The following is a 12,646-nucleotide window of genomic DNA, read 5'->3' as shown; positions in this document are numbered from 1 at the left end:
CCATTGTGACCCACCCATCGGTTGAACTCGACTGGAAGCTCATGGCTAAACTTCAACAGAACAAACTCCTGGGACAGACAGCACGTGGAGAAGAGTGGAGAACAGATCTGGAAGGGTTGGGGAGGCGGGTAAAGAGGAAGCTGTTTCCTCATGGAACTTGCCATCCAGTGGGGAAGGCTAATGACATACAGGTAATTGCAATAAAATAAACTGAGTACTCTGACCGGGGTACAGGGAACAGTGGGACACTGAGGACCACTCCCCTAGCCCGGGTAAGTTTTCCGAGCGGAAGTGCCGTGTAAGCTGAATCCTGAAGGATGAGCGTGAAGGCAAAGAAGGAAGCAGGGAGTGTTCTGGGCAACAGTGGGTGCTTGTGCAAATCTTTAGAGATGAGACAGAGAGAGAACAATTCCATTGGGGGACTGAAAGAAGGTGATTAGACCTGGACCTCAGAGTTCAAAGCGGAGAGTGGGGAGAGGAGAGCTTAGTGGGGCTGTAGGTGGGACAAGAGAAGAGGATTGACTGCCAAGCTGGGACGTCTAGACTAGCCCCTGAGAGACAAGGAATCACTGAAGGTTTTTAAACAAGGGAAGGACAAGATCCTGTCGCACTGTAGACTCTGACCGCCATGTGAAGGCTGGATGGGGTGAAGGCAGGAGTAGACGCAGGGGGGCTGCTGGTGTGGTCCAGGAGAGGATGGTGGCAAAGGCTAGGGTGGAAGCAGGGAAGGGAGGTGCAAAGGATGCTGAGGGAGAAGGGGCATCACTGCTCGATGGACTTGTGGGGAGTGGTGGGCTGAGGTGAGGGGCTCATTGTGAGTCCAGTTCTCCGACTGATGGTACCTTCCAGGATGGTGGTATACATGCTGAAATGGGAGAAATGGGGAAGAAGTAAGGGTGCTCAGAGCTCAGGGTCGAAGTAGGAGCATCGTTTCACACATGCCAGGTTTGAGGGGCCTGTGCGGCTGCAGTGGAGACATCTGGGGGTGGGGGGTCAGCTGGATGGATGGCCCTGGAGATCAGAAGGAACATCTTGGCTCTCGATAAGATGTGGAGGGGAAGCGGTCAGTAAATGGACCCTGCAGCTGTAGACAAGCTGACGTCCCCAGGGCTGAGCTGACACCCTGAGAAGACAGGCCCAGGGCAATGCCCCCAGGAGGCACCACACTGGAAGGATGGCAGGCGGTAGTGAAGCTGGCAAGGAAGGCTGAGAAGGAGGCACAGAAGCAGGAGAAAGACCAGGGGAGCCGCCATCGGGGAAGTCGAGGGAAACTATGGAAAACATAGTCAAGGGTCACCAGGTCAGGCGAGATGAGGAAAATGTCCAGTAGGGTCAGTGTCAGGCCAGAGGGGTGGCAATGGAGTGACCGCTGAATCTCTTCTCTTTGAGGGGTGAGCGGTAGGTAAGGGTAAGCGGACTCCAAGTGTAGACAGCTTCTCCCAGCGAGCTAAATGGTCACAAGGAGTCCAAGTCCCACTGCACGAGAGCGAGCTCCAACCCAGGCCTGGGCAGTGTGGTGTCCTCTGGGTCAGCACACAGCACATGACACAGCCAGTGGCCTTCCTGCCTGCACTGCTTGCTAGTGGGGGACCACAGGGGACTCCCCAGCCCCCAAACTGGAGGAGCTTCCAGGGCAGCAGTAAGGCCAGAGGAGGAGGCCCCTTGAGCCAGGTGTGACCAGGGCCACCTGAGCTATCTGCTTTGTATTCTGGGCTCTGACACTGGACATCATTTGAAGAAACTCTCCTACTGCCAAAACATTTGCCAAATCATCAATCTGATTATATGACACATGGGGAAACTGAGGCCCAGCGTCCGGGGTCCTAGTGAGTCAGTCACAGAGACGGAAGCAAATCCAGCCCCGGGGCTTCAAGTTTGGGATTCTGTCCACAGCCCCAGAGTCCATAGCGAGAAAAGGGCCTTGGCCAGGCCAGAGCCAGGATTGTGAAAGGCTGCTGCTGCCGGTGGAGCCGGGCGGCCAGGGAAAACAGGGACAGACAGCAGAGTAAACACTGCGTGGCCGGCCGCCTGCAGCTCAGGCCGCGGAGGTGGCCGGCGTGCTGGCCGGCGGGCTGCCAGTCCGTGACCACAGCTCTCGCCCCGTGCCCAGCCTGCCCCGGCCGCCCCACGCTGGCCACTGAGTGACCGACCCCGGCCTGTCTCCCCCAAAGCCCCCCGCACCGCCTACTCCTACCTCCTCCCAGCCTGCTCAGACAAGGCCATGAATAGAACATTAAAGGTAAAACCTTCTAAAAGAAAAAGCAGCTCCCTGGTAGGAGTCGCCTCTTGAAATGTCAAAGGCAGAGCAAGGCTTCCTGCCTTGTGCGCTTCTCACTAATGGAGGCACCTTAGCCTCCGTATCCCCATCATCCAATCGCCCTATAAATAAATCATCGTAAGAAGAATGCCAATTTTCCCCCTAGGGCCTCATGAATCTCTGCATAAAAGCCCCCTTCATGATGCATGCATTGGCTCAGGTGCCCGGAGAGAGAGATGCCGAACCCTGCTTCCAACAATTTCAGAGGCAGTAGCAACTCTCATGCCACCTCTGTGGGCTGAGAGTTGGGAACTCTGCTTTCCTCCTGACTTGGGGAAGAATTTTTTGCTCCATTTCCTGCAAATCCACCCCGACCACAGAGCCACTGCCCTGTGGAATCAGCCCAGGGAGCTACCAGGAGGCCTCATCTCCTAGGGCTGCGGTCCTGTGTCCCTTGGCAGACATATGATGACAAGTCGTGCCCATCCCCCTGTGTGGGTGGGCGAGCCACGTACCCACTGGAGCTCTGTTCCCGACATGTGGCACGCACAGTGCTGGCCCGCCCGCCCACTCCCAGGGGGCCCCCACTGAGTGGCTCACCAGCCGCTCGTGCTGCCGGTGGTCCCAGTGGAGGGAGTGCCAACCTAGGCACCCGGGAAGCTCAGCTCTGCCACCCGGGGGCCTCTGGCGAGCACTCCTGGAACCTGTTGCACGCTCCCCAGGTGTGGTTCTGCGCGCAGACACACACACACAGCACTGTGGCAACTCTCTTGCTGGGCGGGCCTGGAGGCCTCCACAGCCCCTCTTCTGAATCACCTAGCAGGGGACGTTTGCAGGTTTGGATCCCAGCTTCACTGACTGATTAGAGGATAATCACAGGTTCCAAAGCACCCTGCTGAATCTGTTAGCTCTGACACCCCGTCCTGCCCCCACCAAGGAGAGGGGCGCTCCTCCTTGAGAGGTGGGAATGTGCTCTTCTGCACCCAAGATGAGATCCACTAGACTCTCCGCCTTCTCTTTTCTTTTCCAAACTGCAGGAAGAATGGGTCTCTCGGGTACACATCCGTGGCTGGAAGTGGGCAGGAGAAACCCTGTGTGGAGGACCTGCGGTTACTGCCCAGCTGACTGGCCAGGGCTGGGCCATGGGAACTCTCCAGAGGAGGTGGGCCAGGTGGAGGGACGCCGGCCCCTCATCCAGCCTGCCAAGTGCCACCTCCTGGGGCTATTGCTCCCCAGTCACCAACCATTCTCGGGTGTGGCTGTGTTAGCTGCTCCACCAGGACAGCCTGGAAGGGGAGCCTTGGAGAGCAACATATGCAGAGTGCCCAGCCCCCTGATAAGCCAGGGCCCCGCCTTCCTGAAGGGCCTGAGAGCGGACAGGATGCTTCATTGTCTGATCTCTGTCTGCAATGAAGACAGCAGTGCAGGAAGCAGTAGGGGAGAGAAGGGTGGGGGAACAGGGTAGAGGAGGGCAACTGAGAGAGGGGTTTGGGGTCTCAGGAGCCCCAGGTCCCAACCAGAGACGTTCCTGGAGGAACACCAGAAGAAGAGTGCACGGGAACTACCAGGGAACTCTGTAATGAGACTCGAGTGATTCAGATTCAGCAGTGCCCGGCACCTCGCAAAACAAATGTCACATAAATCAAGGCACATGGGCGTGTGAGGCAGTGGAGCTGAGAGGTTAAGAGAGCGAGGCAAAGAGCGTGGTGGCAGACAGACCTGGGGTGGCATCCTGACACAGTGTGCCAGCTGGGTGACCAGAGTCAGGGAGTTCATTTGGTCTGCGCCTCAGTTTCCTTATCTGTATGGCAGGGACGAGCACAGACTGATCTCGAAGGGTGGTTGTGGAGACCACCTGAGGCTAGGCATGGAGTCCACTTAGCTTGGCCCGTCACTAATTATAAGCCACTATTGTCAGCATGTGGACAGGGTCCGGTGGGATTGGATTCAAGGCAGGTGAGGAAGAACAGTCCATTCTCTGCTGCCCATTCCCTGCTCGCATCCATGCCTCCTCCCAGCAGGCTTGGCCAGGCGTGATCGGACCACAGTGGCCTCCCCTTGCTCCAGTGATGGACCCCAAGTCGACTGTACCTTTTCACCCCAGTTCAACGGCATCCAAGGAGGCCCCTGCTTCTGGACCCCCGCTTCGCCTTGGGATTGACGTCTCCCTAAGTGTTCTCTTAGGCTTCCCAGATGGCACTAGCGGTAAAGAATTTGCCTGCCAATGCAGGAGATGCAAGAGACATGGGTTTGACCCCTGGGTCAGGGAAGATCCCCTTGAATAGGAAATGGCAACCTGCTTGAGTATTCTTGCCCGGAGAATCCCATGGACAGAGGGGCCTGGTGGGCTACAGCCCATGGAGCCACAGAGTTGGACATGACTGAGCGACTAAGCACATGTGAGGTCTCCTCCCAAGCCTCGAGGAAGCCCTCACCCTGGGGTGCCTGCATCACTCCTCTGTCAGACTCATTTCCACCCAGGTGGCCTGGCCAGTGCACCCCGAGGAAAGGGCCGCTTCCGGCATTCTGCATGGAGGTCCTGCCTTCTGCTGTCCCTGGAGGCTCTGTTCCTGTTTGCCAGCTATTTTGCTTCCTCGGCCATCTGTTCCCTCCCTGTCATCTCCTCTCTGCTTTAACCTTAACCACTACTTCGCTGCAGATGGCACCAAACAGATCCGTTCTTGACATCCTTCAGCAGGCCTGCCCCCTCCTTCTCATCTCCAGAGAGTGAACTTCTGCTCTGTCCTTTCTCAGGCCCTGACTTCAAAGCTTGGAGTTGGACTCACCCCCCCACAAGCCTCCCTCCTAGATCCCATCTGCTGTCAACTCTGCCACAGGTCAGGGGGCAAACAGGCCTACCAGCCTCCCCTGTCTTTTCCATTTCCTAATGAGACTTCCTCGCTTCAGACTTGGCTAAGAACCTCTCCCCGTGTCAAGTCCACTGTCTGCTCTGGTTATCCACCTGGTCTCCTAAAACAGAGCCACTGTACCCTCCAGGGCAGTGGGGGTCGAGCTTAGCAGCCTGAGTCCGAGATCAGAAACTCGGTTTCGTTCCTGCAGTAGAGGAGTCAGTGCGTCCACGCTGGAGTTTGGGTCTTGAACAGTTCCTCTGCAGCAACTAGACCTGGAAACTGCGGTGAAGAGTTGGCCTCGTGCTGGCATGACAGGGGCGGAACCAAAACACATTTTCTACATCGTCTTAGCTCACAAACGGGGAGCACTGCATTTCTTTCCTTGCTTTTATTCTGGCTACTGGTGAGAAATGCATTCAAGGACTTTATTTAGCCACTATGCCTCTTCTCTCTGTTGAGGTGACCTGGTGCTTCCTCAAAATTCCTCATCCTGGCTTCTCTTTGCTGGTGTAAGGACCAGGAACTTTGAGGGGAAAAGCAGTCCAGAAGCTCCCAGTTAAGGAAACTCTCTAAGTGTAACTGGTTTCATTGGGCTGCTTTCCTTGAATGGGACAGACTTGTGCTGGGAAGACTGGAACTCCACTTCTGTACCTAGATTTGGGCTAAAAAGGCTTGTAACTCATCCCTCTACACAGGGCTCTTGTAATTCCCCTCTCTACACTTCCTCTAGTAGAAAGGGGAATGTCTTGGCTGGCTGTGGAACACTCTCCATTTCCCTTCACTGTTGGGGCTAAGGAGGGCCACAACACTAACAGCTCTAAGGGGAGCCTGCTTATACCTGGACACATGGAGACTCTCTGATTCCCTAGGGGACCTCTGAATGCAAATCAACCAAGCATCTGACAACCCCATGGTCCCTTCTGCCTCCTACCTTCCCTTCTTCCCACAAAAGAGACCCAATCCAGCCACCAGGCCAGCCCATCTGGCTATGGAAACCAAAAGAACAAAATGCATCTTATTGGGTTGTAGGCCTTAATCTAGCTCTTGCTGAATTATTCAGGGATGGCATTAACTTATAAATGAGTGTGTTTGACTGATTTTGTGGTTGATGTACAGATAAATTCTAATGAAAGACAGCTACACGATTTTAAATTATTAATTAGACTGCCACTTAACAAAGCCTATTTGGCACTCTATTTCCTTGCTTAACAAGACAAAAACTTTAAGGAAAGGTTTTGTATTCACCCAGAGGCTGTTGATTGGCATTCTGTTTTTTATAGCTCTAAAAATGAAAACCATAGATCCTGACCTTAAGCAGGCCACTTCTGGCCAAGCAAAAACCCAGCAGGCCACTCTTCCTTCCTAGATGGTGCTGAGTGGCTCGGGGCCTCACTTGCCCTGCCTGCCTCTCATCTCTGACCAGAGATTTGCTTTTTATATCCCCGGTTCTGCCAGGCTAGGCTGGGAGATGGAAAAGCCAGCAGGGCAGCTGCTGAAGCCTTCAGCTACCAACGCAGTCAGCAGCAAGATCCACTGAGGACTCGAGGATGTTCAGGTTCACAGAGGTGGGGCTGTGGCCAGGAGAGTCTGTTCATTAAGAGATGCAAGGTAGCACCCCCAGTTCTTAAAATGTCCTGCCCAGGGACAACACCGTATTAACTGTCATAGGACAACCAGAAATCAGAGACGTGACCCTTGTGGTCCTATGCCTACTCTTACCTTCTTCCTTCTTTGGGGTTTCTCCGCAGGATATGTAGGGCTCACGGTCCTCTCTCCTCCCGGGATCTAGGAAAGGCTACTCTCTCATCATCTTTCAAACCCTTTTCCAAGTCATAATTAAACTATGAAACTTCCCCCAGGGCCAGGACCCTAGGTAGGTTTCTGCATCTGATGGGCAGGGAAATTGCGACAAATACCTGAATCCATCCTATGACCTTTTTTTTTTCATCCTATGACATTTTTGCCAGGAGCTTTTGGGAACACTCGAGAAGCAGAAACTTCAATGGCCACCTCTCTTGCCACCAGCCCCAGGCATATCTTTGTCTCTGGGCACATACCTAGAATCCACACAGAAAATCTGAGTGCCCTGTGTTATGTATGCACAAGAGAGACCAATCCTGGTGACCAGGATCAGGGGCCAAGGGAGAGATTTACCCAGACTAGGACCAAAATAAAAGCCCTTTGCCCACACAATGGCCCAGGGCAGCAAAGGACTTCTCTGCTCTGCTTCCCTCCGGCCAATCCAGGTGAAAACCTCTTTATTGGTAGAATCTCTCTCACCAACCGAGCTATGCAGGAAGGGAAAAATAGCCCAAGTGGCAAACACACGTGACTGCCAAGCCTCCAGTGGCCATCTCTTGGGCAGGGTAAGGAGCCTCCCGCTGGGGAGCAGGCCCCAGAATGCACTGGGTTCATCCCAAGCTGGGTCTCTGGCTAGCGAGGATGGGAGAAAAGGCTCTTGGAGGCTGCTCAAGCCTCCCTGGACACCTCAACCATATAAATAAAATGCGTGGGCTGCTTCGTGGCTCATTTTTAACTGTAAACTGACAAAAGACCAAAAGGGAAATGAGATGTCAGCTGCTCTCTATTATCTCCATCACAGACCTGCAGCCCGGACATGGCGGCCTTCAGAACTACCTGGGAAGCCTTCCCCACTGGGGCAAGTTTGCAGGATCCAGGTCCAGGCTGCCCAGATCTGTAAAAAAAAAAGGCACCTTCTCTGTGCAGACACACTCTGGCCAGCAATGGCGGGTGCTGAAAAGACTTTTGGTCCCTTTCTAGCTGGGGAAAGGAATTGGAGTGTATCCTTGGAGTGGTGTCTCCAACCAGCCGCAGAGACTTCCCACCCACAGTGAAAGGCAGTCAGCGTTCACCCACCCTGCACCGCACTGACCCACGTGGAGGATACAAGTCACACACAAGTTGGTGGCTATTCACACAGTGGGGCGACCCAGATTCATCGGTTGGCCTGAGCCAGCCAGGACCGCCACACAGCCTTTAGGGCTTCCAGCGCAGACGTGGTTTCTTCACGCACCTATCCCACCAGCTTATGGGGTCTCTTCCATCACCCCCACATCTGCTCCTCTCCGCCCATCCCTGGGCTTCGCTTCCCCCTCCTCGCGTCACCTCCCCTTGCCCATTTTCTCCTTTCCCATCCTACTGTGAGGTCAGAATTCCGTGCTTACGACACCTCGGTCTGTTGCCATGGAAACAGGGGCGGATTAAGGCTGGAGCGCGGAGCTCAGGGATCAGGCCCCTCCGCTACCTGAGGTCCACCTCAGCCGGCTCCCGCAGGGCCGGGGCAGCCAGCCGCAGGCGCGGGTGGCTCACCGGTCGCTCGGCCCGGGCCAGGGACGAGGGGGTCCCGGCGGGGCGCCGCAGCCCGCCCGGACCTGGGAGGTGAGAGAGGTAGACGCAGAGGCCCGAGCGGCGGGTGGCGGAGCCCGCGGGCTCACGGCGTGGTCACCTGCCGTCCCTGGGCCCTGGGGACCGCTCCCCGCGCGGCAGCCACGTGGGGGCGCGGCGGGACTTCCCCAGCGCCCGCGCCAACTTTGCAGCGCTCTGCTAGGAGCCCGGCGGCCCGAGGGTCGTAGTGAGGTGGTGGTTGGGGGGAGGGGGCAGCTGTCCTCAAGTTAAGCCTGGCACCGGCTGCGCACGCTCCTGGCACGGCCTCCGCCTTCCAATCCCTCCTCTCCAGGCAGAAGGAAAGTTTGAGGAACCGGACCTCGGGCGCTAGCCACCAACCCTCGGCCGCTGGATGCCCAGAGCCCATCCCTGGGGACCACCAAAGCGCGGTGCAGGGAAGGTGCCCGCGTCCGGGCCCCACCTGGGAAGCCGGGACGCGCGGTGAGTGAGCGCCCGGGCTGCGCGGCGCCTGACCGCCGGCTGCACCGGAGCGCGGGTCGAACCCGGCCCCGCCTAAGCGGCGGAAGCTGGCGGCGTGGGTCCGCGAGGGGGATGGAGGCTGCAAGTGAAAAACTTTATACCGGCAAAGCTAAGGTCCCAGGAGGCCGGCTCCCCTTCCATCACAGGTAGTTCACTGTGGTCTCCAAATGACCTCGCCAAACCAGATCTCTAGGCCTGGCCCCTGGGTTCAGGGAGCAGATCCCGAGTCTCGCTACTAGCCCCCCTCGGGGGCCGAGCTCCCCCAGCACCACTCCCTCTGCGGCTGAGTCCCCGCGAAGCCCGCTAGCCTTCCCAGAGCTGCTTCCCAGACCGGGAGCCCCGGCGCCGGGCGGCTCTCGGGTGGCTCCCAGGCTCGCGACTCTGCCCCGTGCGCATACAACTCCAACTTGCCCCTGCGGCTCCAACTCACCTTTGCGAAGCATGTTGGCCGCGGGGCCGCCACTCCGAGGTCGGCCTAGGCGCGCTCCCTCCCGGGGTCCGGATTCAAATCGTCGGGCGCCGGCTGCAGCTAATCCGTGCGCGTCGAGGCGGGGGCAAGCCGGGGATCCGCTGGTGCCCGGCGGCCCGGCCCCACAGGGGCATGGTGAGCCCGAGCCCCACGCCGAGGGCACCGGCGCCCACCGGCAACCGCGGCTCTGCCCGGCAGCCCCCGGGGCGAGCTGCTTTCTCCGCGGAGCCGGCGGCCTGCTTCTGCAACCTCGAGCACTTTGCAGGCGGTTTTGAGGGGGGACGCCGCCCCCTGGTCCCCTGGCCGCGGCCCCCTACTCTCCGCCCCCTCGGGTCGCCGCCGCCGCCGCGGCTGCTGCAAAAGGGCGCTCGCACGCACCACCGAGCTCTGGGGAAAGCGCCCGGCGCGCGTTTGCAGGACCGTGCGATCGGCGGAGTGGGGCGCCTCCCTTCCTCCCCCCGGCTTCCCCCACCTCTCCTCCTTCCCTCCCTCCCCCGCTCTCTAGCTCCCTCCCTCTCTCTCTGCGCTCCCCGCCCCCGCTCACGGAGCGCCTCCCATACAAAATTTATGAAAGTGCTCTCAGCTCGCGGTGCCGAGCGCCGTCCTATTCCCAGGGCAGCGGCGCTCAGCCGCGCGGCGCCGCCTCCCAAGGTGTTTTTGCCGCTCCCGCCCCCGGGGACGATCCTCGGCCCGCGTCCGTCCAAGTACCTGCCCCAGTCCCCGGGCCGGTCGTCGGGCCACTCGAGAGTCCCTCCCGGGCTCCGCGGGCTTCTCGAAGCTTGCACCCGCAGCCCCACCCCCTCCGGGCGAGCGCCCTTCGCAGATGGAGGTCACCGAAACAGGCGGCTGGAAGCGTGCGCTCTGCCCACCGGCTGGGATGCGAGGACCGCCGCCCAGAGCCCTTGATTACAAGCCCGCACCCCTGCCCATCTCCTCACTGGCCGACTCCGCTTCTTCAGAGGCTCGACGGCTCCTCCTTGCCCAGGACAGCTCCAGCAAACCCAGCCGCATCGCATCCCGAGTGCTAGGACACTGTTCTTTTTTGGGGGGAGGCGAGTGCGATGTGCCCCCTGGCTAGTCTAGACCTGGCAACAAGCATTGGGGAGGCCCAGCTGCATATCCTAGCGAGGGAAAGACCGATGTGGGGCTCAGCCAGACTATCTCGGCTTAGGGGGAACTCTGTTGTCCCTCAGTCTATACAGACCCAGCCTGGGGCTTCGTGGAAAATGGAGGCGGCACCGCCTAAAAAGCAGGTCCAGCTGGGAACCAGTTGGGCTGAGCTTAAAGAAGGTTAAGGCCGGACCAGTCCCTGGTGGAGGCCGGCACCCCCTACTGGCCTGAGATAAGAGGGGTCCTGAACAGGGGAAAAGAGTGGCCTAAGTCACCCATTAAAGGCACATTTATTGAGGGACTGTCAGTATAGAGCTTTAGTCTTCCGGGATTCAGTCAATGAAAAAGGCAAAGTCCCTGTCCTTGTGAAATTTACCGTTATTAGGGACCAATTTAGGAAAGTCCAGATGAGATCTTGCTTGGAAGAAGAAAAAATAAGTCAGGTTTTGTTCTGGAGCTGATAAGAGGGGATCAGGGAAAGCACTCTGAGCAGGTGACATCTAAGCAGAGATCTAACTGAAGTGAGAGAGTCGTGTGATTCCTTGGAGATAAACTTGCCATGTTAGGAAGCTCAAAAAGAAGGCCAGTATCATTCATTCACTCATACATGCATTCAGCAACACTGAGGTTTGTGCTAACTACATAGGCTTGGTATTCTGCAGTCCATGAGGTTGCAAACAGTCAGATGTGGCTTAATGACTGAACAACAACAACAAAGCCTTGGATTTTCAGAAGCTTATGGCAAGCTTCTGTAGGGGAAGACCCATAGCTATCTTAGAATGTGCTAGGAAGAGGCAGTGTGGGAGGGGACTCTGCTAGCTCTGTAAGGGGCTGAAAGACCATCCAAAAAGGTTTCACGGAAGAGGTGCCATTGGTCTTGAGGGCTGAATTCATCAGGCTGAGAAGGGGAAAGACTAGGACAGGCAGGAAGGAATGTGTAGATGGCTTGGAGGTGAGAAAGTGAGCTTGTGCTGAAGATTAAGAAGATTGGTCCATCTTGCAATAGAAACCCCAGGTAAGGCATTCTCTTAGCCTCTACTAGCTGCAGGACTGGACTGAGCAATCCTGTCTGAGCCCTGCCAGGCAGACACTAGCTGAACTCCGAGGACACAGAGCTGCAGAGGCCCTCCGCCAGTAAAACCCAGGTCAGGGAGGTTGAGCAACTCGCTCAGCATCTCACAGCAGATCAGTGCTGAAGTATGAGCCTGCATCAGGGTATGATAAACCTCCTTCCACCTCCCCAAGCCGCCTCCCTATGACCCCCTGCCCTGCAATCTCCAGTATCTTAGGCAAAGTTGGCTGGGGCTGGGCGTGAGTGTGAGAAGCAGAGTTATTTCAGGCCTCTGGAGGGCTGGGTGCTGTTCTGGAGTCCAGCCAGGGGGTGAGGGCGACTGTAGGCGGGTGCTGTAGTGTAAGGTGGGGGTGCGCTGTGCCCGCCTTCTTGTCAGGCAGTAATTACTCAGACTGCTGAGTAACTCTGGCAGGGAGACCCCCACGGACAGATGGAGGTGTTCTCGGCCTAAGTTGAATGACGGCCCCCAGTGTCCTGCACAGCAGGGTCTTCAGGCACAGGCTTGTTTGCTAAAGGGGGCCACACAATTCATTCAGGCCAGAGGCTGTGGGGTGGTGCTATAAGAGGATGGGGGCCTTCTATTACCAGTGGGCCCCACTTCTGCTGAGGGAAAGGTCCTAAGGGGTGCGGGGCCGGCTAGGGAAAGGCCATCACTCTGTACTGAAGCGGGTCTTTCCCTCTTGGGACTCTCAGCTGCATCCAGAGCTAAAGCTGCCCACAGACTGGGCCTTCGTGTCCTGAATGTGGAGGGGCTGGACTCAAGTGGACCCCGGAATTGAGATCTTCCACACTGGGGGTCTGGAGAACCTGAGGGATTGAGAAAGCGCAGGCTGGACTCTCATCACACTGATGGGTTGTTCCTTGGGCCACATTCCTGTCCAAAGGTGTGACTGTCCTAAGAGCATTCTTTGGGGGTCTGAGGGGCAGAGCACTGACCCCTTCTGGTCTGCCCCCCGGCTGCTCATTCCCAGCCTGCCCAGCCAGCCCTCCTCTGTGGGCAG

At 57.4% G+C, this 12,646-nt stretch overlaps 1 protein-coding gene across 1 annotated transcript in view; it reads right to left on the bottom strand.

Moving 5' to 3' along the window:
* RTN4RL1 (reticulon 4 receptor like 1) overlaps positions 1–9,909 on the bottom strand; it is a 74,566-nt gene extending 64,657 nt beyond the window's left edge. Inside the window, exon 1 of the mRNA XM_086355579.1 lies at positions 9,425–9,909. Within this exon, the coding sequence (XP_086211705.1) occupies positions 9,425–9,437 (13 nt within the window). The 5' untranslated portion in view covers positions 9,438–9,909. The remainder of the gene's footprint in view (positions 1–9,424) is intronic.
* Between the last annotated feature and the right edge of the window lie 2,737 nt (positions 9,910–12,646).

Source organism: Bos grunniens, chromosome 19 (genome assembly GCF_055505025.1).
Source record: "Bos grunniens cultivar Pamir isolate PY7600 chromosome 19, Bosgru_T2T1.0, whole genome shotgun sequence".
Lineage (NCBI taxonomy): Eukaryota > Metazoa > Chordata > Mammalia > Artiodactyla > Bovidae > Bos > Bos grunniens.
The sequence above is the reverse complement of the archived record's forward strand: the minus strand, read 5'-3'. Positions and strand labels throughout refer to the sequence as shown.